General features: G+C 46.0%; 1 protein-coding gene across 1 annotated transcript in view; it reads left to right on the top strand.

The window, feature by feature from the left end:
- The window catches only part of LOC121568889 (sorbin and SH3 domain-containing protein 1), a 105,479-nt gene that overhangs the window by 42,399 nt on the left and 36,036 nt on the right, over positions 1-27,044 (top strand). Inside the window, exons 2-8 of the mRNA XM_045221251.1 lie at positions 9,679-9,721; positions 11,876-11,992; positions 13,231-13,340; positions 13,678-13,825; positions 19,559-19,713; positions 25,417-25,477; positions 25,643-25,720. Of these exons, the coding sequence (XP_045077186.1) occupies positions 19,639-19,713; positions 25,417-25,477; positions 25,643-25,720 (214 nt within the window). The 5' untranslated portion in view covers positions 9,679-9,721; positions 11,876-11,992; positions 13,231-13,340; positions 13,678-13,825; positions 19,559-19,638. The remainder of the gene's footprint in view (positions 1-9,678; positions 9,722-11,875; positions 11,993-13,230; positions 13,341-13,677; positions 13,826-19,558; positions 19,714-25,416; positions 25,478-25,642; positions 25,721-27,044) is intronic.

Here is a 27,044-nt window from a genome sequence, read left to right as displayed (position 1 = left end):
TCAGTCATTTGTGTAAGTGCTGTGCTTGTTGAATGTCCTTCTGTTGTCAATCTGTTTACTGTAAAATAGCGTTGTATCTGGTCAAACACAATTTTTTCAAAAAGTTTACTAAGGGTTGGTAGCAGGCTGATTGGTCGGCTATCTAAGCCAGTAAAGGGGCCTTTACTATTCTTAGGTAGCGGAATGATTTTGTGCTTCCCTCCAGGCCTGGGGGCACACACTTTCTAGTAGGCTTAAATTGAAAATATGGCAAATAGGAGTGGCAATATCGTCCGCTATTATCCTCAGTAATTTTCCATCCAAGTTGTCAGACCCCGTTGGCTTGTCATTGTTGATAGACAACAATAATTTTTTCACCTCTTCCACACTCACTTTACGGAATGCAAAATGCTTGTCTTTCATAATTTGGTCAGATATACTTGGATGTGTAGTGTCAGCGTTTGTTGCTGGAATGCCAGCTTGTGTGACCTACCACTTCACGGCTGAGCCGTTGTTGCTCCTAGATGTTTCCACTTCACAATAACAGCACTTACAGTTCACCGGGGCAGCTCTAGCAGGGCAGAAATTTGACAAACTGACTTGTTGGATAGGTGGCATCCTATGAAGGTGCCATGTTGAAAGTCACTGAGCTCTTCAGTATGGGCCATTCTACTGCCAATGTTTGTCTATGGAGATTGCATGGCTGTGTGCTCGATGTTATACACCTGTCAGCAACGGGTGTGGCTGAAATAGTCGAATCCACTAATATTTATTTATTCTATATGACCAATCACTGCACTATTTCCGCATAAAACAGTCAAATCATCACAATATTATCACATAAAACTCACCCATCACCGCAGTACAAAAAGAGGGCTCGCAATTTCACCGCACATTTACTGCATAAAATAGTTCAATCAAGCCGTACTTCAACAAACCTTTTCCCTCATCAGCGCATTTTCAGGACATATTGGACAAAAACATTTGCATATTGCATTTTTGCACACAAATATCACAAAATATTTCTGCAAAACCCCGGAGGGACTGAAATTGCTTAACACAAGTAATGTAATGTAAATATGTAATCTAAATTACAGTGGTGGAAAAAGTACTTGAGTAAAAGTAAAGATACCTTAATAGCAACATGAAATTGTATTAAAATCTGTCCATATACACCCGCAGGAAGAATATGACACCTTTTTTGTACATTTTCTGACAAGCGAGCACTTAGATATGGTCATTTTCACGTTTTCATAAATTCTAGAATGTTTGGGAATGACGTATAGTAAGGCATTTGTGAAAATTCTATAGCAATATAGAGCGGAAAAGCGGCCGTGCATTTTGACAATTAATAGACAATGCAACAAATAAAACCTAGTAAAACAACTGTCTCGTCCAGGACCGGAGTCTACACAGACCGGTGCGCCATAGCCAATCAGAGCTGCAGTAGGCCTTCATGCAAATAAGCCATTTGCCACATGGGCCTGCCATCATTCACTTTGAACTGGACTGTGTGTTTACAGGCAGGACCAACTGTTTACATGTTATCTAGAGTGTTTGTGACTAACTGTTACTTTTTTTGCTGACACCGGTCATATTCAGTGGGTGTTGCACGTTAGTAAATTCATCAGTTATTCTGCGCTCTGGCACATTCAGATGAGAGTGCTCTGAAATCAGAGTAGATGTCCAGAGTGAATTTACAAATGCAAGAGATATGCTAATTGAATAACAGTCGTTCAAGTTCATCATGGCTTTTTTGCTAGCTAACCAAATGACACCTGCATCAAGCTGTAGCCTCCGAAAAACTATATGAGTTTAAAAAGTCGGTCACTCACCCACTCCACCAATGACATGACATCCTCCCAGCAGCTAGCTAGCTAAAGTTAGGCTCCATGTTTTTAGCTGTCTAAATAAAGAGCTACATAAATAGATACGCTAGCCTATTAGCCACGTTATGACTGATTTGTGATCATTGCCCTTGCTAGATTGATTGTATTGACATTCCCAGCCTTAGTTACATTTGTCCGTTTGTCCAAAATATTGAGTCATTGAAACTGAAACAGTGCATCCCGAATGGATGTACCAGGCCAGCTGTGATTTTACAACCTGATAGCAATATTGTTTGGACTACCAAGAAATGTATTAGTGAATTATATTAATCATGCATTGAACTGCATCCATCTCTACTGCCAACAATGCCTTACTGTACGTCATGGAATTTTTTGTCAAATAGAACCTATTTTTAAAACCTCATAAAGTAGTTTTTTTAGCATAAACTGGGAATTTCACATTTTTACTGATATTATGATTGTCTGTTTGTTTCATATTTGCAAAGTAGATAAAATGATGTCAGTTCTACTTTAAGTATCAAAAGTAAATATAATTGCAAAAATATACTTAAAGTATCAAAAGTAAAAGTAAAAGTATTATTAATTTCAAATTCCTTATATTAAGCAAACCAGACGGCACAATGTTCTTGTTTTTTAAATTTACGGATAGCCAGGGGCACACTCAAACACTCAGACATAATTTACAAACAAAGCATTTGTGTTTAGTGAGTCCGCCAGATTAGAGGCAGTAGGGATGACAAAGGATGTTCTCTTGATAAGTGCGTGAATTGGACCATTGTCCTGTCCTGCTAAGCATTCAAAATGTAACAAATACTTTTGGGTGTCAGGGAAAATGTATGGAATAAAAAGTACATTATTTTCTTCAGGAATGTAGTGGAGTAAAAGTAAAAGTTGTCCAAAATATAAATAGTAAAGTAAAGTACAGATACCCCAAAAAAAGTGTCTCGTCCCAGTACATACCGTAGGCCACTTTATATTCACTGTGTTTTGAATTTGTGTTTTTGTGGTTTTAGAATGCCTGTTGCTACAGTTAACAGTGCTGTCACAATGCATATGATGTATGCATTTGTAGGCCAATTTGGAAACAGTAGAATGACTACATTACCCATAATGCTCTGCCAATCAGTCAATCTGCTGCCATGGAATTATGCAATGTCATAATGCATGTTATAAAGCAAAGCGTTTCAGAGAAGGAGTGCTGATATTTAATAAAATTCTATGGACAGCACTGCCATTGAGAGTCTGTGAATACGGGCCCAGATATTATAGTGTTTTCTACAAGAGTGTGTTTTTTAAATTGTGGGTAACATGGGTTCATGGTAGGCCTGTCAAATTATTGAGTTTCCTATGGAAATCAAAAAGTGCCATGATCCCATGGGAAATTTGGGACATCATTTATTTTATGCTCTGGAGTTGAGAATGCTACAGCAGCAATTATCATCCAGAGACCAAATATCTGAAGAGATATTGTCACGCCCTGACTCTGGGGACTCGTATATGTTGAGTCAGGGTGTGTATGTTCTATGTGGTGTATTTCTATGTTGGGTTTCTATTAGGTGTAGATCTATGTTGGCCGGTGTGGTTCCCAATCAGAGGCAGCTGTATCTCGTTGTCTCTGATTGGGGACAATACTTAGGCAGCCTATTGGCACTAGTGGGTTGTGGGATCTTGTTCCGTGTTAAGGTATGTTGTGTTGTGCAGCCTTGGACGTCACGTTTTGTTTTGTTTGTTATTTTGTCGTTGTGTTTGATATTTAATAAACATGTACGCATATCACGCTGCGCCTTGGTCCGTCCCGTCTGTAAACGAACGTGACAGATATAAACAACATAGTTATGATTTTCAGGGGGAGTTATTTAGTTGAAGAAGTCGGTCCTCAAAGATTAAATTAAAACAAATTCATAATTTCCAATGATTTACCTCCCGTAAGGGTGGGGGTCGCTAGTGTAAATATGTTGCATTACTTACAGTATTGCCATTAGTGGTGGGGATTTACGTTGGCTGTGGGTTTTAGGACATACATTGCAGATTTGGCATCATGACATTGTGACTATGTGAGGCATTGTTGAAGCCTAATTTATACATTCACAGTAATACTTATAGTATGCTGGTATTCATATTTCCTTCATTGTTTTTTTTTTCTTCTTATATATTTCAAAAGAGTCTGTCCATACTTAGTGACTTCCTAAATAGTATTTTTTTAATAAACAGAGCTCTGTGTTTTTATTCTCTCACAAGAGGAAAGAGGGAAACCTAGTCAGTTGTACAACCGAATGCATTCAACAGAAATGTGTCTTCCGCATTTAACCCAACCCCTCTGAATCAGAGAGGTGCGGGGGGCTGCCTTAATCGACATCCACGTCATCGGCACCTGGGGAACAGTGGGTTAACTGCCTTGCTCAAGGGCAGAACAACAGATTTTTTCCTTGTCAGCTCGGGGATTCAATCCAGCTACCTTTCGGTTATTGGCCAACGCTCCTACCCGCCAGGCAACCTGCAAGAGGCGGTAGGAGTTGGAAAATGTTTTTTTTTAGAGTAATTGGTGATGAAGTCCCTTTGGTGCAGGGAATTACAGACCGAAATGAAAGTTACCTCATTATAGAAAAATTCTAAATTCCTGGCAGTGGATTCATCATATCTTCAGAAGAAGTATCCATGCACTGTCACTGTCATTCATTCTTGTCCATTCGTCTGTTGTCAGGTTTCAGCCTTTTTCTCCCAACTCAACCCCCTCCCCCTGTTTAGCTAATGAATGACCAATAACCAGAAGTCTTGCTGATGTCACAGAGTGGCAGGAAACAGTTGCCAGGAAGCCACCTCATGGCCTCAGAAGCTAAGGACCTATATCAGACCTCTCATTAGATATCTGAGAGTAGAGCACTATCTTTTATCATCCAAACAGACTGCTAAAATGAATTTGGTTGGGAATGTGGGTTTTGCGTTTCTCAATTTAGTACAATATCTGTTTGTTCTTCAGTGTGCATGCCACTGAGGCAAACAGACCTGTATTTGTTAAAGTTAAATTGGCTCTAAAATAATTTCAGATTGTCCAGATCGAAATAATGTGCATTTAGGTAGAGATTATCAGTACTGGAGGTTTACTTGAATACAGCTTATCTCAGTATCCTGTTTATCTAGGCCTGAGCACTGCTGGCTGTCCCTGCACTGATGAGCTAGACCTGTCTCTGTATTTCTCTCTCTCTCTCTCTCTCTCTCTCTCTCTCACTCTCACTCTCACTCTCACACTCTCACTCTCTCACTCTCTCACTCTCTCACTCTCTCTCTCTCTCTCTCTCTCTCTCTCTCTCTCTCTCTCTCTCTCTCTCTCACTCTCACTCTCACTCTCACTCTCACTCTCACTCTCTCTCTCTCTCTCTCTCTCTCTCTCTCTCTCTCTCTCTCTCTCTCTCTCTCTCTCTCTCTCTCTCTCTCTCTCTCTCTCTCTCTCTCTCACTCTCACTCTCACTCTCACTCTCACTCTCTCTTTCTTTCTCTCTCTCTCTCTCTCTCTGGTCGGACTACTGACGTTCTCTGTTCGGAGGCATCCCTCTTCCTAATAAGGACTAAAGCGATCTCTGCACTGATGTGTTTACCTAGCGTACTGTACACTGTTAGCTCTCACGTCTTCTCTATTGTCTGCAAAAGAGATTTATGATTCAGTGTTTTAAAATACTTACCCTTCGGCTTAATTTCAGGAGGATGTCATCGAACCCCAACTGTGTGTGTGTGTGTGTGTCTGTGTCTGTGTGTGTTTGTGTACCATGCGCGTGGGTTTGCGTGCAAGCGTGTGAGCAAGCAAGAGTGAGAAAGAGAGCAAATGTTTCTCTGTTTGCATCTTAACTCAATTCCAATCTTTTCTGCAGTGGGCAATATAAATGGGAGTGTTCTGAGTGTCTCTTAAATCAGTCCTCTTGGCGATGTACAATGGAGGACAACCTGGAAGTGTTTCACTGCCTCTTTTTATGTGGCTTTGGTGTTGTTCCTGCATGCTCGACTGATTCAGCTCAGATTAACATATGTCCTGTTCTCCCTCTCCTCTCTTTCTACACACAAAAAAATGCTTCTATATAGTGCCAAATAAAGGTTATTTGGCTTGTAACAATAGCGGATCCCTTTTTGGTGCTATATAGAACCTTTTTTTGAAGGTTATATAAAGAACCATGCCCATAAGGTTCTAAATTGAACTTTTTGGGTGATATAAAGAACAATGTCCTAAGGTTCTATAAATAACCATTAATTAAAGGTTATATATAGCACCAAAAAAGGGTTTTGCTATGGTTACAACCCTTTTTGGGGCTATATAGAACCCTTTTTAATGGTTCTTTATAGAACCTTTATGGAGAATGGTTCTATAAAGAACAATCCTTACTCTCAAAGGTTCTATAAAGAACCTTTTGAGTAATCATACAGGGTTTTCTATTCTGGTTAGTCATATTATATTGTTAGAGCAAGCAATGCAGATGTAGAAGCATGGTGGCTAAGACAAACTCCCTAGAAAGGCAGGAACCTAGGAAGAAACCTAGAGAGGAACCAGGCTCTGAGGGGTGGCCAGTCCTTTTCTGGCTTTTCCAGGTGGAGATTATAAGAGTACATGGCCATTAAGGCCAGATCGTTCTTCAAGATGTTCAAATGTTCATAGATTATCAGCAGGGTCAAATAATAATCACATTGGTTATAGAGGGTGCAACAGGTCAGCACCTCAGGAGTAAATGTCAGTTGGCTTTTCATAGCCAAGCATTCAGAGGTCAAGACAGCAGGTGCAGGGATTCCATAGGCAGAACAGCAGAATCTGGATCAGCAGCACGGCCAGGTGGACTGGGGATGGGGACAGGGCCAACCAGGCAGGATATAACCCCACCTACTTTGCCAAAGCACAGCCCCCACACCAGCCCTCACACAGACCACTAACTTACTACCCTGAGACAAGGCTGAGTATAGCCCACAAAGATCTCCCCCACCGCGCAAGCCCGAGAACAGGAAGGATGGGAGAGCGTGAGCAAGCCAGTGACTCAGCCCCCATAATAGGGTCAGAGCCAGAAAATCCCAGTGGGGAGAGGGGAGCCATCCAGGCAAAGACAGCAAGGGTGATTTGTCACTCCAGTGCCTTGCCGTTCACCTTCGCACCCCTGGGCCAGACTACACTCAATCATAGGACCGTCTGAAGAGAGGAGTCTTTAGGAAATACTTAAAGGTTGAGACAGAGTCTGCGTCTCTCACATGGATCAGCAGACCATTCCATAGAAATGTAGCTCTATAGGAGAAAGCCCCTAGCTGTTTGCTTAGACATTCTAGGAACAATAAGAAGGCCTGCGTCTTGTGACCGTAGCGTACGTGTAGGTATGTACAGCAGGACCAAATCGGCGAGATGGGTAAGAGCAAGTCCATGTAATGTTGGAGGTTAGCAAGTGGGCAAACCTTGAAATCAGCCCTAGCCTTAACAGGAAGCCAGTGTAGAGGGGCTAGCACTGGAGTAATACGATAACATTTTTGGTTCTAGACTAGATTCTAGCAGCTGTATTTAGCACTAGCTGAAGTTTATATAGTGCCTTGTTCGGTTAGCCGGAGAGTAGAGCATTGCAGTAGTGTAATCTTGAAGTGATAAAAGCATGGATTAGTTTTTCTGCATACTTTTTTGACAAAAAGTTTCAGATTTTTGCAATGTTAACGAAGATGGAAAAAGGCTGCTCTTGAAATATTGTTTATGTTTGTCAAAAGAGAGATCAGGGTCCAGAGTAATGCTGAGGTCCTTCAAAGTTTTATTTGAGACGATTGTGCAACCATCAAGATTGATTGTCAGATCCGACAGCAGATCTCTTTGTTTCTTTGGACCTAGAACTAGCATATCTGTTTAAGAGTAAAGAAATTACTGCAATCCATTTCCTTATGTCTGAAACTTGAAACCTTCCAGGGTAGGCAATTTTGGGGCTTCACCATGTTTAATCGAAATGTACAGCTGTGTGTCGTCTGCATAGCAGTGAAAGTTGACATTGTGTTTCCGAATGACATCACCAAGATGTAGCATATGCAGTGCCTTCGAAAAGTATTCAGACCCATTGATCTTTTCCACATTTTGTTAAATTTTTTTACTTTTTTTTTTAACGTTACAGTACTATTCTAAAATTGATTAAATTGTTTTATTTCCTCATCAATCTACACACAATACCCCATAATGACAAAGCAAAAACAGGTTTTTGAGCTAATTTATGAAAAAAATACAACGGCAATATAAAATGTACATAAGTATTCAGACCCTTTGGCAGCGATAACAGCATCGAGTCTTTTTGGGTATGACGCTACAAGCTTGGCACACCTGTATTTGGGGAGTTTCTCCCATTCTTCTCTGCAGATCCTCTCAAGCTCTGTACAGGTTGGATGGGGAGCGTTGCTGCACAGCTATTTTCAGGTCTCTCCAGAGATATTTGATCAGGTTTAAAGTCCAGGCTGGGCCACTCAAGGACATTCAGAGACCTGTCCCGAAACCACTCCTGCGTTGTCTTGGCTGTGTGCTTAGGGTCGTTGTCCTGTTGGAAGGTGAACCTTCGCCACATTCTGAGGTCCTGAGAGCTCTGGAGCAGGTTTTCATCAAGGATCTCTCTGTACTTTGCTCCGTTCATCTATCCCTCAATCCTGACTAAGGTGCTTCAACAGAGTACTGAGGAAAGTGTCTGAATACTTACAGAAATGTGATATTTCCGGGGTTTTTTAAAAATACATTTGCAAACATTTCTAAAAACCTGTTTTTGCTTTGTCATTATGGGGTATTGTGTGTAGATTGATGAGAAAATGTTTTCATTTAATCCATTTTAGAATAAGGCTGTAACATAATCACTTTTCTCGAATGCAATGTATGTGTAGCCGATGTATCTGATGCTGTCTGGCCAAAAAGAGTATGGCATGTCATACTCTTTTTTGGCCAGACAGCATCAGATACATGGGCTACGTATACGAAGACAGAGGGGCGCTGTTTCGCCTGCTCTGATGCTTTCTCCGGTGAGATAGTTTCAGCCACTTGCGAATTGAAGGAAGGTTGGTGGGTGCACAGTGCACTATTCGAATGCTGGAATTATTTTGGATGTACGTGCGAAGGTAACCTACCTTTTGAAGAATGTCCTCTGCCTGGGGCCTCCAAATCACTAAGTCCGCCCCTGCAAGTAATGACAGAAGAGAAGATACATGTAGGCCTATCTAATTATGGACAAGTTGGTTAACAAATAGCCTACCAGATGTTGGAAATTATATGCAGAAAAATATCAGAAATAGAGGTGACAGTAGCCTGAGGAGGCAAAGATGACTGGCCAGGACCGTGACGCGCGCGGACATCAGTGGATGCATCAATTATAGTGACGCATGCCAGATACTTACAACGCCTGTATAGGTATTTTACGTATCAGCTAACCACATCATACAGTATGTTATAGCAATCTGGCAGGTGCATGCAACGTCTGAGCAGGGTAACACGACCATAGAGTGGATCAAATGTGCGCAGGTAGCCCATTTTTTTAAGTGATTTGTTTGACAATCATGCCTGGCTGTGTTCATACCATATTAAAAGGTAATACATTTTTACAGTTAAATGACATGTCTTTACTATTATGCCCATAAATAAATTGTGCATGCGCACATGGGAGGTCCCACACCCCCTGTCAAAACATCTTTCCACCGTCTCTTATTACTGTCAGTTTCGACTATATCCCAGCCTATTCCTGCCTAGAAACAAACTGCTGCTCAAACCTCCTGGTCTCCCATGATGGCCCCAAAAAAGCTGACTACTATGCTGTAAATTAATGCATTTTTTCTCAAATATGCTTTGTTTTACAATAACTCTCTCTCTGGCTTTCTTTTGTTCCAGGGCTGTCCAACAGAGGGCAGTGTGAGATTTGAACAATCCCACAGTAAGTTTCATCCCCTTATTTTTCTCATATCTCTCATTATACTGCATAGCTCAGTTCTGTGGTCACATAAGGCTTTAGTGATGTTTAGGGTCTTCAATCCTACCCTTGATCACAATGCCTGTTCATTTGGTTGAGTGTAATGATCAAGTTAATTTTGATCATTGCAGCAGCTTACTCACACCAGAAATAGGACTATCATATGTTACAACACTCTAACCATAAATTCTAGTCAATCAACTAAGCATTGAGAAACAAGCAAAAGCAATGAACAACAACAAAAGTGCTATTTTATGAGGGAGGGCTGACATACAGTAGGCTACATGTTAGCGTGGGCAGAGTTAGAGATGGCATGCATTTGCGGCATTGACAGCTTAGGGGAAGGGGACACACAAATGCTGTCTACTCATCAGAGGGAAAGTTGCATGGTAACATGCAATATTTCATCACCATTCTGTATGTGATGTAGTTTACACATGGTTGATATTCCAGTAAAATAATAATCCGCAACATCTGTTACTGTACACTTATAGCTCTGTTCTCTGTAGTCAAAAGTACAGTGGTCCACTGTCCTTTATGTTTCCAAAGGTCATTGTTACAGCAGTGTGCCACTATCTGTTACTATCATCTCCTTCCTGCAATCTGTCTTCCAGCTCCACTTTCCCCACTTTGTCAACACTTCACCTCGCTGTTATTTGTCTCAAATTATGAGTGTTTTTCCTTTCATGAGGATGTTGTGTATGTAGGAAGATGTCTACAATGTTAAGTATTGCAGTGCTCATCAGCCCCAAATTCCCCCAAATCTGTTGTATAACACAAAAAGACAGGGGTATACTATTTGGCTTACCCCTTTCTTGGTAAGGGTCAGGTACATTTATTTGTATTTTTATGATTACACCCAGGGATCGAATGGAGGGGTGTGAGATGGGATGGTATCTCTCTTGTTAACAAAAAATATATAGTGCATCTCTCTTGTTAAACTTTTACTGCAGTGGGCTAAATCAGGGTCACACAGAGTGATTCCTTGGTAGTCTTCAACAAATCTACTTTGAAATAAAAGTATACACCTCACATACATGGTTATGGGCTTAAAAAGATAAGACACCTGTACAGTACAATGTCAGATATAGAGTTTAAATGTATTCTATTTTGAGTTCCCAATATTACACTTTATATACATCACAGATGACAGAAATGTTACAAAACTGTTTGACATAGAGATATCGGATTTTCATTAGTTTTTTTTTAAATAATCTTAATTAATTATGAAATTATGTAAAATATTAATAACATTCCACCCATGAGGCCAAAGAGGGCGCTTTTGGTCATTGACTACAGGAGAGGGCTACCTTGATTTTGACCATTAATACACTTAACACCCCTCCCTGCCAATGCAACTATATACTATTCCTCCTGTTCACTTTTCACAATTTGTCCCCAGCTTACACCTGTACACTGTCTGTTGTTTTGGTAGCTCCTCCGGTCTCCTCAGGTCCTCGCTGTTTGTCTGCAGTCAGAATCACCCCTCTGACAAGCATGAAAGGCTCTCCTGACCTAATTCCAGCTGCAGGTGAACACACTCATTGACTCCTCCACCCCTCCACTCCTCCGTCTCGTTTAACTTTCATCAGCCTGTACTCTAGGACACCTCTGATACACTGGATATGCCGAGGAGGATCCTTTCAATACTCACTTGCTAACAATGTGCATTCACTTTAAACAACAGTAAGCTACTATAATAAATAATATGCCATTTAGCAGACGCTTTTATCCAAAGCGACTTACAGTCATGCGTGCATACATTTTTGTGTATGGGTGGTCCCAGGGATCGAACCAACTACCCTGGCATTACAAGCGCCGTGCTCTACCAGCTGAGCTACAGAGGACCACAAGTATTAGTATGGGAGTATTAGTGTTGGCCTGGATTTGACATTTACATTCTATTTTTATAATTTGCGTTAACATGGATTCCCTCAGGAACTGAGGCAATAGAGCTGTGTCTCATGGTGATTTGACGCTCACTGAGAATAGATTCAAACAGTGTATAATTGTGAGGATGTTTCACACATTTTGGCATTGAAGAATGAATGACTATGGGCATCCAATGTAAGAATCGAGTGATAACATCCTTGCATGTACCTGTCTATCTGTCTGTAGAGCTAGACCCTACAAGGGTGTGTAAAGGGAAGGGGGTCGTGACTCTGAGGGCCACTCTGGTCCACATAGACGATGAGGACTGTGTCAGTGAAGAATCCAATGTCGAAACAGCACCAAGTAAGTCAAACAGAATGCTACAGCTGCTCTCAAATCAAATCGTAGATATTACATCATATGTACAGTATATCTAATATCTCTGATATTATATAGAGTTTTCTTTCTAATACAGAGTCGAGTGATACGCTAGCATAGCTCTGTGAAAGTGGGCAAGTTAGAGGGCTGATGTCTAGCTGGATTAATAGCTGATGAGACAAACTATTTAAAAGTGGAAGGAAATTAACAAAATAGCATATTGTAATATATTGATTATGTCATAGTATGAATCACTAACATTAATGACTATTTAGTCATTTGTTTTCCATAGTGATCTTGATGGATTCTGAGAAGAATTCACTTTATTCCCAAGCTTTTCTGTTCATAGAAGTCTTTATTTTATTTTTGTCATTTTTAGCAGACGCTCTTATCCAGAGCGACTTACATGAGCAATTAGGGTTAAGTGCCTTGCTCAAGGGCACATCGACAAATTTTTCACCTAGTCTGCTCAGGGATTAGAACCAGCAACATTTCAGTTACTGGCACAACGTTCTTAACCACTAAGCTACCAAGTCTTAAAATGTTTGAGATACTTCATGAAGTTCAGCTGGACTCACTTATACCCATATTTCAGTATGTTTTGATATTAAAGTGAGATAACTTGACACATTTTTAAGTGTATTTATATTTGGTTTCCCAGCACAACACAGAATCATTGACCATGATTGCTCATATTTTCATGTGTTTCGTCAAAGACCCCTTTTGTTCGGACCTGCCCACTGCACTTTGGAAAATGTATGAGCCTTGACTGTGGACTTGTTTGTTGCGTTCAGCACGTTAGAACTGGGCTGGAGATTGGCCAAGGCTTTTGGGAAGATGCTTTAATTGCGAGCCTGAATATAAAGGCCATTGGAACAAACAGCCTTTACAGACCACTGAATAGGCGCCTTGTTCTGATAACAAAGTTCACAGATTGTGGGAGAATCATTATTTTATTTCTCCATGGGGATATTAGCATCTCTGTACAGGAAAAGCACTATGGGAAGCTTTTTGTCCCCGCAGGATTATCCAGTGATTTATTTAATTGAGGATTAATTGTTTCCTGTTTGTAGTTTGGTGATCAACTTTGAAACAGGTTGATCACCAAAAGACAAACATTGCCAAGAGTACAGTAGTTTGTTTGTGTATCTTTCAGTATTGTTAGGTTTCTGAGAGGATCGTCTTGCACTGCTATTTGCTGGATTGTTTTGGGATCATTTCAGGTAGTTGGATCGGCCAGATCAATGGAGACAGCTCTCTAACAGGATTGACTGAGGGATGCTTCCACGACATCACAGCTGATTTACCTACAGTCAATAGAACTCAACCCCAGGTATGTATTATCTAATCAGTGAATAAGCTTTTGTTAATTTCCCCTATTTTTGGCATTTAGGGATAATACTGTAAATTGAATAATGCTATGCTTGTTTAATGTGATTAAAATCAGATTTAATTGTGATTTAAATAGCTCTATTTGGTGTATTTTTGCTGTTGAGTGTCAATTGAAGTTATTATGTAAATGTAAATGTATTATGTATTTGCAAAACCAGAATTTATTAATACGCAACTTCTTGGCCTTTTTACTCATACTATCCAGTTTATTGTTATTATCCAAAACTTCTATAAGAGAGGAACAGCATCACTTACGAGTTTTATTCACTCATTACCAGGGAAATTATCCTGTGAGCAAAGAAGAACACCAGCTTCCTGCCTCCTCTGACATTCAGAACCATATTACTTTGACAAAGGCCCCCTCTGCCTACCCATCCACCACCAACACTGTCAACCCAAACATAGTTCTGCTACAACACAACAGAGGTAAGCACTTCTGATTCTGGGTAGTACTATATGTGGGTTATGGGTGAAATTGCCATGCAAACAGTTGACCACACTGTGAAGGATGGACTCCATTGATTTGTTTAAATGGAAAGTTCAGACACTGAAAGCTTTTTTAAATCAAAAGTATGGAAAATCAGATAAATCAGGTACAACAATGCTTCAGTGTTGTCAAGGCGTCAGTGTAATGAGGTAGGACGAAGTCAGGCGCAGGACACAGAGCTAATCGAAAAATGTACTTTACTCGTAGGTATCTTAATGAACATACCTCCACGCAGGGAGGAACAAACCCGCTCACGTACGACAACCAAAACATGAACAAACACGCACAACACACAGTGTGAGCCAGAGGGTTAAATAAGGAAGACCTAATTACATGATGGGGAACAGGTGAGACCAATACAAACAAAACAAGTAGAACATAGAAACATGGATCGGTAGCAGCTAGTACTCCGGTGACGACGAACGCCGAAGCCTGCCCGAGCAAGGAGGAGGGGCAGCATCGGCTGAATTCGTGACAGTACCCCCCCCCCTTGACGCGCGGCTCCAGCCGTGCGCCAACCCCGGCCTCGGGGACGGCCAGGAGGACGCGGAACAGGGCGAGTCGGATGACGACGGTGAAATTCCCTCAACATGGAGGGATCGAGGATGTCCCTCCTAGGGACCCAGCACCGTTCCTCCGGACCGTACCCCTCCCACTCCACGAGATATTGCATGTCTCGAATCCAAGATGGAACGGACCGAGTACGCCGGTGCCCCCTCGATGTCCAGTGGGGGCGGAGGAACCTCCCGTACCTCAGACTCCTGGAGTGGACCAGCTACTACCGGCCTGAGGAGAGACACATGGAACGAGCGGTTAATACGGTAATTAGGAGGAAGCTGTAACCTATAACAAACCTTGTTCAATCTCCTCAGGACTTTAAATGGCCCCACAAACTCGCCTTTTGTCGCCTGATGGCCCGCTGCAGGCGTACATGGGCAGCGTTCCAGGTCTCTTCCAAGTGCCGAAACCACTCATCCACCGCAGGAGCCTCGATCTGGCTCTGATGCCAAGGTGCCAGGACCGGCTGATAACCTAACACACACTGAAACGGAGAAAGGTTAGTGGAGGAGTGGCGGAGTGAGTTTTGGGCCATCTCTGCCCAGGGGATAAAACCCGACCACTCCCTTGGCCGATCCTGGCAATAGGACCGCAGAAACCTACCCACATCCTGGTTAACTCTCTCCACCTGCCCATTACTCTCGGGGTGAAAACCTGAGGTCAGGCTGATCAAGACCCCCAGACGTTCCATGAATGCCCTCCAGACCCTTGAGGTGAACTGGGGACCCCGATCCGATACAATATCCTCAGGTACCCCGTAGTGCCGTAGGGAGACCTGGCATAGGAATGAGACGGCAGGACTTTGAAAACCGATCCACAACGACCAGGATCGTGGTGTTCCCTTGTGAGGGGGGAAGGTCCGTAACAAAATCCACCGATAGGTGGGACCACGGCCGTTGTGGAACGGGTAGGGGTTATAATTTCCCTCTGGGCAGGTGTCTAGGTGCCTTACACTGGGCGCACACCGAGCAGGAGGAAACATAAACCCTCACGTCCTTGGCTAAAGTGGGCCACCATAACTTCCCACTAAGACAGTGCACTGTCCGACCGATGCCAGGATGACCAGAGGAGGGTGACGTGTGAGCCCAATAGATCAATCGATCGTGAACCTCGAGCGGCACGTACATGCGACACTGGGGGGGGGGAGTGGGCTCGGTACGTAACGCCCGCTCGATGTCCGCATCAACCTCCCACACCACCGGTGCCACCAGACACGACGCCAGAAGTGTGGGAGTGGGCTCATTGGACCTCTCCTCTGTGTCATACAGTCGGGACAGGGCGTCTGCCTTAGCGTTCTGGGAACCTGGTCTGTAAGAAAGAGTAAACACAAAACGAGTGAAGAACATGGCCCACCTTGCCTGGCGAGGGTTCAATCTCCTCGCCACCCGGATGTACTCCAGATTGCGGTGGTCAGTCAAAATGAGAAAAGGGTGTTTAGCCCCCTCAAGCCAATCCCTAAACACTTTCAGAGCTTTAACCACAGCTAACAGCTCCCGGTCCCCCACATCATAGTTGCGCTCCGCCGGGCTGAGCTTCTTCGAAAAGAAAGCACAGGGGCAGAGCTTTGGTGGCGTACCCGAGCGCTGAGACAGTACAGCTCCTATCCCAGCCTCGGACGCGTCCACCTCAACCTGGAATGCTAAGGAGGGATCCGGATGAGCCAGCACTGGAGCCGAGGTATACAGGTCCTTCAGGTGACCAAAAGCCCTGTCCGCCTCAGCTGACCACTGCAGACGCACCGGTCCCCCCTTCAGCAAGGAGGTAATGGGAGCCGCTACCGGACCAAAGCCCCGGATAAACCTCCGGTAGTAGTTGGCAAAACCCAAGAATTGCTGCACCTCCTTCACTGTGGTTGGAGTCGGCCAATTACGCACGGCCGAAATGCGGTCAATCTCCATCTCCACACCTGACGCAGACAGGCGGTGCCCTAGGAAGGAGATGGACTCTTGGAAGAACAGACATTTCTCAGCCTTCAGATACAGGTCATGCTCCAACAGTCGACTAAGCACCTGACGCACCAGGGACACATGCTCGGCCCGTGTAGCGGAGGATATGAGAATGTCATCAATATACACCACTACACCCTGTCTGTGCAGGTCCCTGAAAATCTCATCAACAAAGGATTGGAAGACTGATGGAGCATTCATCAACCCGTATGGCATGACGAGGTACTCATAGTGCCCAGAGGTGGTACTGAATGCTGTCTTCCACTCATCTCCCTCCCGGATACGCACCAGGTTGTACGCGTTCCTGAGATCCAATTTAGTAAAGAAGCGCGCCCTGTGCAATGACTCCGTCATACTAGCAATCAGAGGTAGTGGATAGCTGTACTTCACAGTGATCTGATTAAGACCACAGTAGTCAATGCACGGGCGTAAGCCCCCATCCTTCTTCTTCACAAAAAAGAAACTCGAGGAGACAGGGGAAGTGGAAGGCCGAATGTATCCCTGCCTCAGAGATTCGGTGACATATGTTTCCATAGCCGCCGTCTCCTCCTGTGACAGAGGATACATGTGACTCCGGGGAAGTGCAGCGCCTACCTGGAGGTTTATCGCACAATCCCCCTGTCGATGGGGTGGTAATTGAGTCGCCTTCTTTTTACAGAAGGCGAGAGCCAAATCTGCATATTCAGGCGGAATGTGCATGGTGGAAACCTGGTTTGGACTTTCCACCGTAGTTGCCCCTACGGAAACACCTACACACCTCCCCGAGCACTGACTTGACCATCCCTTGAGAGCCCTCTGTTGCCATGAAATAATGGGGTCATGAGAGGTTAACCAGGGAAGCCCCAACACCACTGGAAACGCAGGAGAATCAATCAGATAGAGACTAATTTTTCCTCATGACCCTCCTGCGTCTTCATCCAGAGTGGAGCTGTGACCTCCCTAATCAGACCTGACCCTAAAGGGCGACTATCTAGGGAATGTACAGGGAAGGGTACATCAACAGGCACAATAGGAATCCCTAAACTACGGGAAAACTGACGATCAATAAAGTTCCCAGCTGCGCCTGAATCTAATAGCGCCTTATGCTGAGAATGAGGGGAAAACTCTGTAAATCCAACATCTATACACATATGCGCAACAGGGAGCTCTGGGTGAGTCGGGTGCCTACTCACCTGAAACGGTCCACCAGTGTTCTGCCTACTGCCTCGACTCCTTAAAGACCCTCCCCAGCACCGACCAGCAATGTGTCCTCTGCGGCCACAGTTGGTGCAGGGGACGGCCCCTCTACCGGTCTCCCTAAGAGCAGCACCTCCGAGCTCCATAGGGGGATGGAATGGACGGCCCCTGATCCGGACATCCGCGGGTGGCCAACAGGTTATCCAGCCTGAATGACATATCCACCAGTTGGTCCAGGTTAAGGTTGGTGTCCCTGCAGGCCAGTTCCCGACGAACGTCCTCCCTTAGGCTGCATTGGTAGTGGTCGATAAGGGCCTTCTCATTCCATCCTGTGCTGGCAGCCAGAGTCCTAAAGTCCGGGTGCAAAATCCTGTGCACTCCTCTTCCCATGTCTGAGGTGGAATAGACGTTTGCCCGCCGCTCTCCCCTCCGGTGGATGATCGAATACCGCCCGAAAGCGGCGGGTAAACTCCTCATAACGTACAGATGCTGCGTCTATTCCTCCCCACTCGGCGTTGACCCACTCGAGCGCTTTCCCGGACAGACAGGAGATGAGGGCGGACACGCTCTCGTATACCGAGGGAGCCAGGTGGATGGTTGCCAGGTATAGCTCTACCTGGAGCAGAAAACCCTGACATCCGGCAGCTGTACCGTCGTATGCCCTCGGGAGCGAGAGCCGAATCCCACTGGACCCAGGTGGTGAAAAGGTGGACAGCGGTGTAGGTGGTGGTGTAGTTGGAGGAGGAATAGGAAAACCTCCTCTCTCCCATCGCTCCATAGTATTCACCACGCGTTCTGTTGCGGTGCCGAGAGCCTGGATCATGGTCGCTTGTTGTTGGACGCGTTCCTCCATCGATCCGGCTGGCATGGTTGTACCTGCTGACTCCATATTTGGTGCATGTTTCTGTCAAGGCGTCAGTGTAATGCAGTAGGACGAAGTCAGGCGCAGGACACAGAGCTAATCGAAAAATGTACTTTACTCGTAGGTATCTTAATGAACATACCTCCACGCAGGGAGGAACAAACCCGCTCACGTACGACAACCAAAACATGAACAAACACGCACAACACACAGTGTGAGCCAGAGGGTTAAATAGGGAAGACATAATTACATGATGGGAAACAGGTGAGACCAATACAGACAAAACAAGTAGAACATAGAAACATGGATCGGTAGAAGCTAGTACTCCGGTGACGACGAACGCCGAAACCTGCCCGAGCAAGGAGGAGGGGCAGCCTCGGCTGAATTCGTGACAAGTGTCCTTCACTTTGTGTGCCGATAGCAGTTTTGTTATCAATATCTGTTTAGTCGTCAGACATTGCTGCATTGTTTTTTGTGCATTTATGTGTCTGGGATAGAGAGTCCAGTGAGACTGACTGAAAGGCTGCTTGGACCTGTCTGTATGTTAGCCAACATGGATTGACCAGCTCAGAGCAGCTCAGACTTGACCCCTTTGATTAGCTTTGTTTTATTGTCCTTTGCCCATCTCTGTCCTCTCTTCACAACAGAGCAACAAAAGCATATTTCTAGAATGAAAGGTATGCTCTGAAGTTCTAGCAAATTGTGTGTTGTCTACTGGATATTTGTGCCCCTGGCTGGACATCATTCAGTTTCATTACGCAATAATAAAGGCAATTTAGCCCCTTTTTCGTCCAAATAGTCCCTTCCTGTTTCAGTCCAATACCACGGATGGAGAGTACCCCATACAATACCATGATATCTTATTAAAAAATGACTTTTATATATAATTTGGTATCTCAAACTAAGTATTTTCATTGCCGTGGTATTTTTGTGTAATCTTGTTCATAATCATGTTTCACCATTAAAATTAATGTATATCATTTGCATAGTATGCTTGTGGATTATATGGGGTAAACTGGTTGCCCACCATTTATGTAGACCTAAAGTACAGTGCATCTACTACATTTTGACTAGTAGAACCCACTGTAGGGCTTCTCTTCCCTTTGACACAGCAATGTTGGCTTTTTCAGACCCCGCCCCAGAGAGGGACAAATCGCCTGATCCAGGACCTATAATTGGGGCAGAGAGGGAACAGAGCCAACACCCAGACATGGATGGCAAGAGGATGAGGTTCTCACAATCCCCCGTCTTGGGCCCACTGAACCAGCCCATCGTGCCAGTACGGGTAAGAAAACATTACGTTACTGTATAAAGAGAGGACAGTAGCCTGGTCCCAGATCTGTTTGAGCTGTATAGCCAACTCCTATGTTCGTGGTCATGCCAAATAATGACAACAACTACAGCTAAGAACACAAACCTATGAGTCCAGATGTTATGAGTTGTGCATAATTGTGTAAGGCCCAAAAACATTGTAATTAACTTTGTGCCTTTTAAAAATAATCTTCACAGGGCATTTTTCATTTGATGCTGAGGAGTACACATGGCCACGGGAAGATGTTTAGGGCTGGGGGGGGTTCTCTGTCAAGGTAGATGTAGGTGGGTGTGGTGGTGGAATCAGGCGCAGGACGCAGAACGTTAGTCCAACAGACTTTAGTGATGCACACGAAAAACAATCACAAACAAACGCCCTGAGGCGAAACTCCGCACGTAGGCGAAAATAACGGGCGCACTAACAGGTGCGACAAAAACACTCCAAACAATGGAGATAGCTCAACCGAGCAAACAGTAGAAATACAGCCTACCGGCACGACAGTAAAACAATCACACACAACACTAGACAAACACAACGAGAACTTATAGGACACTAATTACACTAAACGCTAACAGGTGTAACAACAATCAGACAAAAGCAAACGAACATAGAAACATGCAACGGTGGCAGCTAGTATTCCGGAGACGACGAACGCCGAAGCCTGCCCGAGCAAGGAAGAGAGGCAGCCTCGGCCGAAACCGTGACAGTACCCCCCCCTTGACGCGCGGCTCCAGACGTGCGCCGACTCCGGCCTCGGGGACGACCAGGAGGACGCGGAGCAGGGTGCGTCGGGTGCCCACGATGGAATTCCGTCAGGAGAGACGGGTCCAAAATGTCTCTCCTCGGCACCCAGCACCGTTCCTCCGGGCCGTACCCCTCCCACTCCACTAGATATTGGAGACCCCCCATCCGACGTCTCGAATCCAAGATGGACCGCACGGAGTACGCCGGTGCCCCCTCGATGTCCAATGGGGGCGGAGGAGTCTCCCTGATCTCACTTTCTTGGAGTGGGCCAGCTACCACCGGCCTGAGAAGAGACACATGGAACGAGGGGTTAATACTTTTATACTCAACAGGTAGTTGTAATTTGTAACACACCTCGTTCAACCTTCTCAGGACTTTAAATGGCCCTACAAACCGCCGACCCAGTTTCCGACAGGGCAGGCGGAGGGGCAGGTTTCTGGTAGAGAGCCAGACTCGATCACCAGGTGCGTACACCGGTCCCTCACTGCGGTGGAGATCGGCGCTCGCCTTATGACGACGGAGGGCCCGCTGCAGGTGGACGTGTGCAGCGTTCCATGTCTCCTCCGAGCGCCGCGCCCACTCATCCACCGCAGGAGCCTCGATCTGGCTCTGCTGCCAAGGTGCCAGAACCGGCTGGTAACCCAACACACATTGGAAAGGGGTTAGGTTAGTGGAGGAATGGCGTAGGGGAATTCTGGGCCATTTCGGCCCAGGGAACGTACCTTGCCCACTCCTCCGGCCGGTCCTGGCAGTATGTTCTAAGAAACCTACCCACATCCTGGTTCACGCGTTCCACCTGCCCATTACTCTCCGGGTGGTAACCCGAGGTGAGGCTCACCGAGACCCCCAACCGCTCCATAAAAGCTCTCCAGACTCTGGAGGTAAATTGGGGACCTCGATCAGACACAATATCCTCGGGTACCCCGTAGTGCCGAAACACATGGGTGAATAATGCTTCGGCGGTTTGCAGGGCAGTAGGAAGGCCCGGCATAGGAGCAAAACGACAGGCCTTAGAAAACCGGTCCACAACGACCAGTATAGTGGTATTCCCCTGTGAAGGAGGAAGGTCAGTGAGGAAATCCACCGAGAGGTGAGACCATGGTCGTTGTGGAACGGGCAGGGTAGTAACTTACCCCTCGGCAGATGTCTAGGCGCCTTACACTGGGCGCACACCGAGCAGGAGGAAACATAAACCCTCACATCCCTCGCCAACGTGGGCCACCAGTACTTGGCACTAAGACAGTGCACTGTCCGGCCGATACCAGGGTGTCCAGAGGAGGGTGACGTGTGAGCCCAATAGATCAATCGATCCCGAACCTCGAGCGGAACGTACTTCCCGACCCTCCGGGCATTGAGGTGGACTAGGGTCGGCACGTAACGCCCGCTCGAGTTCAGCATCGACCTCCCACACTACCGGTGCCACCAGACACGACTCCGGCAGTATGGGAGTGGGCTCCACGGACCTCTCCTCCGTGTCATACCGCCGAGACAGTGCATCTGCCTTACCGTTCTGTGACCCAGGGATGTACGTGATCTTAAATGTGAACCGGGTCAAAAACATATTCCACCTCGCCTGGCGAGGGTTCAGCCTCCTCGCTGCCCGGATGTACTCCAGGTTACGGTGGTCCGTCAAAATGAGGAAAGGGTGTTGAGCCCCCCTCAAGCCAGTGCCTCCACACCTTTAGGGCCTGTACCACGGCTAACAGCTCCCTGTCCCCCACGTCATAGTTTCGCTCCGCCGGACTGAGCTTCTTGGAATAAAAAGCACAGGGGCGGAGTTTAGGTGGCGCGCCGGACCGTTGCGACAGCACGGCTCCTATACCGGCCTCTGACGCGTCCACCTCTACCTGAAATGGCAAAGAGGGATCCGGATGCACCAGCACCGGAGCCGAGGTAAACAGGTCCTTCAGCCTCCCAAACGCCCTGTCCGCCTCGGCTGACCACTGCAGACGCACCGGACCCCCTTCAAAAGAGACGTTATGGGAGCTGCCACCTGTCCAAAACCCCGGATAAACCTCCGGTAATAATTGCAAACCCCAAAAACTGCTGCACCTCCTTCACAGTGGTTGGCGTTTGCCAATTACGCACGGCTGACACCCGGTCTACCTCCATCTTCACCCCTGACGCAGACAACTGATAACCCAAAAAGGAGACAGACTCCTGGAAGAACAGACACTTCTCTGCCTTGACATACAGGTCGTGCTCCAACAGCCTCCGCAACACTCGGCGCACCAGGGCCACATGCTCGACTCGGGTAGGCGAGTACACGAGAATGTCATCGATGTACACGACCACCCCCTGTCCCTGCATGTCCCTGAAGATCTCATCCACGAATGATTGGAAAACTGAAGGAGCGTTCATCAACCCGTATGGCATGACAAGATACTCGTAATGGCCCGAGGTGGTACTAAAGGCTGTCTTCCATTCATCGCCCCCCTAATGCCCACCCAAGTTGTACGCGCTCCTGAGATCTAATTTAGTGAAGAAACGCGCCCCATGCAATGACTCCGTCATGGTCGCAATCAGCGGGAGTGGATAACTGTACTTCACCGTGATCTGATTGAGACCACGGTAATCAATGCACGGCGTAATCCTCCATCCTTTTTCTTCACAAAAAAGAAACTCGAGGACGCAGGGGAAGTGGAGGGCCGTATGTATCCTTGTCTCAGAGATTCGTCTATGTACGTCTCCATAGCTCTCTTCTCCTCCTGAGACAGAGGATACACATGGCTCCGTGGGAGCGCAGCTCCTGCCTGGAGGTCTATCTCACAATCTCCCTGCCTATGGGGAGGCAACTGCGTCGCTCTCGACTTACTGAACACAATCGCCAAATCCCCATACTCAGGGGGAACGTGCAATGCGGGCACCTGGTTTGGACTCTCCACCGAGGTAGCCCCTACGGAAACGCCTAAACATCGACCCACACACTGGGCAGACCACTCCATCAGAGCCCTCTCCTGCCACGAAATAGATGGGTTATGGGTACTCAACCAGGGCATGCCCAGCACCACTGGATACGCAGGCGAGTCGATCAGAAATAGCTGGATCATCTCCTAATGACCCCCCTGCGCACACATCCTAAGTGGCGCAGTGACCTCCCTGATCAAGCCCGCACCCAACGGACGGCTATCTAGGGCATGAACGGGGAAGGGAACGTCAACAGGGAGAAGGGGAATCCCTAAGGCTAAACAAAACTTCTTATCAACAAAATTCCCAGCCGCGCCTGAATCTACCAGCGCCTTATGCTGGGAATGAGGTGCTACCTGTGGAAAACGCACAAGTATACAGAAATGTGCAACAGAGAGCTCTGGGTGAGTGGGGCGCCTACTCACCTGGAAGGACTCCCCAGTGCGGGACCTGTCGTCCTCTCCCCTAGGAGGCCATCCCCAGCACCTAGCCGCGGTGTGTCCTCCCCGACCACAGTTGGTGCAGGAGATGGACCCCCTCGTAAGCCGACCCCTCCTCTCTCTAGCGCCAGCGCCCCCGAGCTCCATGGGGCACGGCTCGGAGGCGCTGGAGGGTGAAATGGACGGACCCCCCTCGGAACGTCCGCGAGTAGCTAGCAGGGTATCCAGCCTGATGGACATGTCGACCAACTGGTCGAACGAGAGGCTGGTGTCCCTACAGGCCAGCTCCCTACGGACGTCCTCGCGTAGACTACATCGGTAGTGATCGATGAGAGCCCGCTCATTCCACCCTGCATCCGCCGCTAGAGTACGGAATTCTAAGGCAAACTCCTGGGCACTCCTCCTCCCCTGCCGGAGGCAGACCAGACGCTCCCCCGCCGCTTTCCCAAACACCGCCCTGAAGCGGCGGGAGAACTCGTCGTAGGTGATGGTGTTAGCGTCGATTCTCCTCCACTCTGCGTTGGCCCATTCCAACGCCTTCCCAGAAAGGCAGGAGATCAGGGCGGACACGCTCTCGTGTCCCGAGGGCGCCGGGTGCACGGTGGCCAGGTAAAGCTCCACCTGGAGAAGGAATCCCTGACACCCGGCCGCGGTCCCATCGTAGGCCCTCGGGAGCGAGAGTCGAACTCCTCTGGGTTCCGGAGCGGGAATGGGCTGACTTGCCGATGGTGCGGGCAGGGAGGATGGCGGTGGAGGAGTCCCTCGGGTCTCCCAGCCTCGGATGGTAGTGATCACCTCCTGTAGTGCGGACCCCATCCGCAGGATCTGGTCATTTTGTTCGCGGACCCTGTCCTCCAACGTCGCCGGTGCTGCTGTGGCTCCTGCTGATTCCATCGAGTAAAGGTGTGTGATTCTGTCAAGGTAGATGTAGGTGGGTGTGGTGGTGGAATCAGGCGCAGGACGCAGAACGTTAGTCCAACAGACTTTAGTGATGCACACGAAAAACAATCACAAACAAACGCCCTGAGGCGAAACTCCGCACGTAGGCGAAAATAACGGGCGCACTAACAGGTGCGACAAAAACACTCCAAACAATGGAGATAGCTCAACCGAGCAAACAGTAGAAATACAGCCTACCGGCACGACAGTAAAACAATCACACCCAACACTAGACAAACACAACGAGAACTTATAGGACACTAAGTACACTAAACGCTAACAGGTGTAACAACAATCAGACAAAAGCAAACGAACATAGAAACATGCAACTGTGGCAGCTAGTATTCCGGAGACGACGAACACCGAAGCCTGCCCGAGCAAGGAAGAGAGGCAGCCTCGGCCGAAACCGTGACATTCTCCCCGTGCTGCTGATGGCTATTTTGGTCCGCTCATACAGGAGTAATAAAGGCCCAGTGTAGTACTTATTATTATTTTTTTCTGATTTATCAGCACCCCTACTTCCTGCAGCCATGGGAGTAAATCAATATGCCTCACTGCCAATCGCTAATCTACTTTTACCCATATATTTGTCAGAACCCCTGTTTATTTTTAGATATGGCAAAAACCATGACTATGTTATTTTCAGAACACAGAGAAGTCCAAGGACTGGTACAAGAACATGTTCAAACAAATACACAGAATTCCAGGTAAGGGGATCATAATGAAAATCTAACTCACTGTTCTCGTGTGTGTTTGACTTGATGTTGACCTGCGTGTCAGTTGTTTCTGTCAAGCCGTTGTCTTTGTGAGTCTGTGAGTGTGTTCATTGCTGTCACGCTGTGTGTGTTTTGTGTCTCTGTCGCCTCGCTCAGAACCTGTTGAGGAAAACCCATACCGCCCCACCTACATATTCCCTGAATCCTATGATCCTAGGCAGATGAAAACCACAGGTACCCAGTAGCAATCATGGCTCCACTTCCTGACTTTACTAATCATGTATAATCCCTTCTTTATAATGCCCTTATTACTGCATTGACTCTGCTTTTGTTACTTACCATTGCCATGATAGAATTGAAAACAGGTCTGTAAATGGAGCACTTGATTGCTTAGCAAAACTAAGAGTGAGACTAATAGAAAACTACACTGCGAATTCACTTTAACTGTTGTCTGATATTTAACATTAATGCAAAAAATAACAATTCGCATTAACTAATCCATACAAAATAGATTGTAAGCTCTGCTCACGTTTTAAAATGTATATATTAATGTACAGATATTTCCTGGCAAGTCAAGTTCTTCCTGAACAAAAGATGCAGTACTGTAGCTAGATTGGGAACATTTGAGCCACTAGATGGTGCTCAAGTGCGTAGATTACAGCAACCAAGCACGACAGAGAGGCTCTGTATGTACTGTACAGGCAGTAGTAGACCACACGGCCTGTGTTCCATCTACAGTAGATTATTAGCCTTTTTACACTAGACTAAATTCAATCAGGTCTAATCGGTGTAAAAACGCTCTATTTGTGTGTGCATGTGCATTCAGTTATTCTGTATTGACCCACTGAAATAATAGTTATTTAGCTGTTTGTACTATCTAACAGTTGACAGTTGTTTTTAAATCATAAATGCCAAGCATGTCTAATGTAGGCTTACATCCCCCTGCATGCAGTTTTGTACAGTATATATGTACTGTGTACAGACCTACTTCCTTTTCCTTTGTTTCTGCTCATGTCTGCTTCCAGGCAAGCTGATATGTCTAGTTATTCACTGAATCAATCAATCAATTGAGCAATAAATCAAATAGTTGATCGAAGAAAGTTTGTACGAAATGTGTAGACTATTCCGAAATTTCCAAGAACTGCATTACTTATTCATACGGATGTTAATCGATTGGATCTGTTTATAGAGAAGTAATGCTTCTTCTGAAGTGTTTTGACTGACACAACCTATGAAAAGCACTCTATTTACAGTGTGTTTGAAGAAATATAATGTCTGAACTAATGGAATAAAGGACGTACTGTACTGGGCAATTACAGAAGAGGAAGAGACGCTTACTGTGCCCTTTGAAGAGCTGTACCCGGTTTTATAGCCTTATATTTGATATAAGGCTCTGGCTATACCCTGCATTACAGCAGAAATGTATGAAATACATACTGTATCTATCAGCATAATGTATTTGAATTAACAATGAGTATTGATTTTCAGCCATCATGATTAGATGTTTATTTTTAAAAAGCTGGCCTCTCCTGGAAAGCTATTGTTGTAGACGCATGGT

This window comes from Coregonus clupeaformis, chromosome 1 (assembly GCF_020615455.1).
Source record: "Coregonus clupeaformis isolate EN_2021a chromosome 1, ASM2061545v1, whole genome shotgun sequence".
Classification (NCBI taxonomy): Eukaryota; Metazoa; Chordata; class Actinopteri; order Salmoniformes; family Salmonidae; genus Coregonus; species Coregonus clupeaformis.
This window is presented reverse-complemented; position numbering and strand designations above follow the sequence as displayed.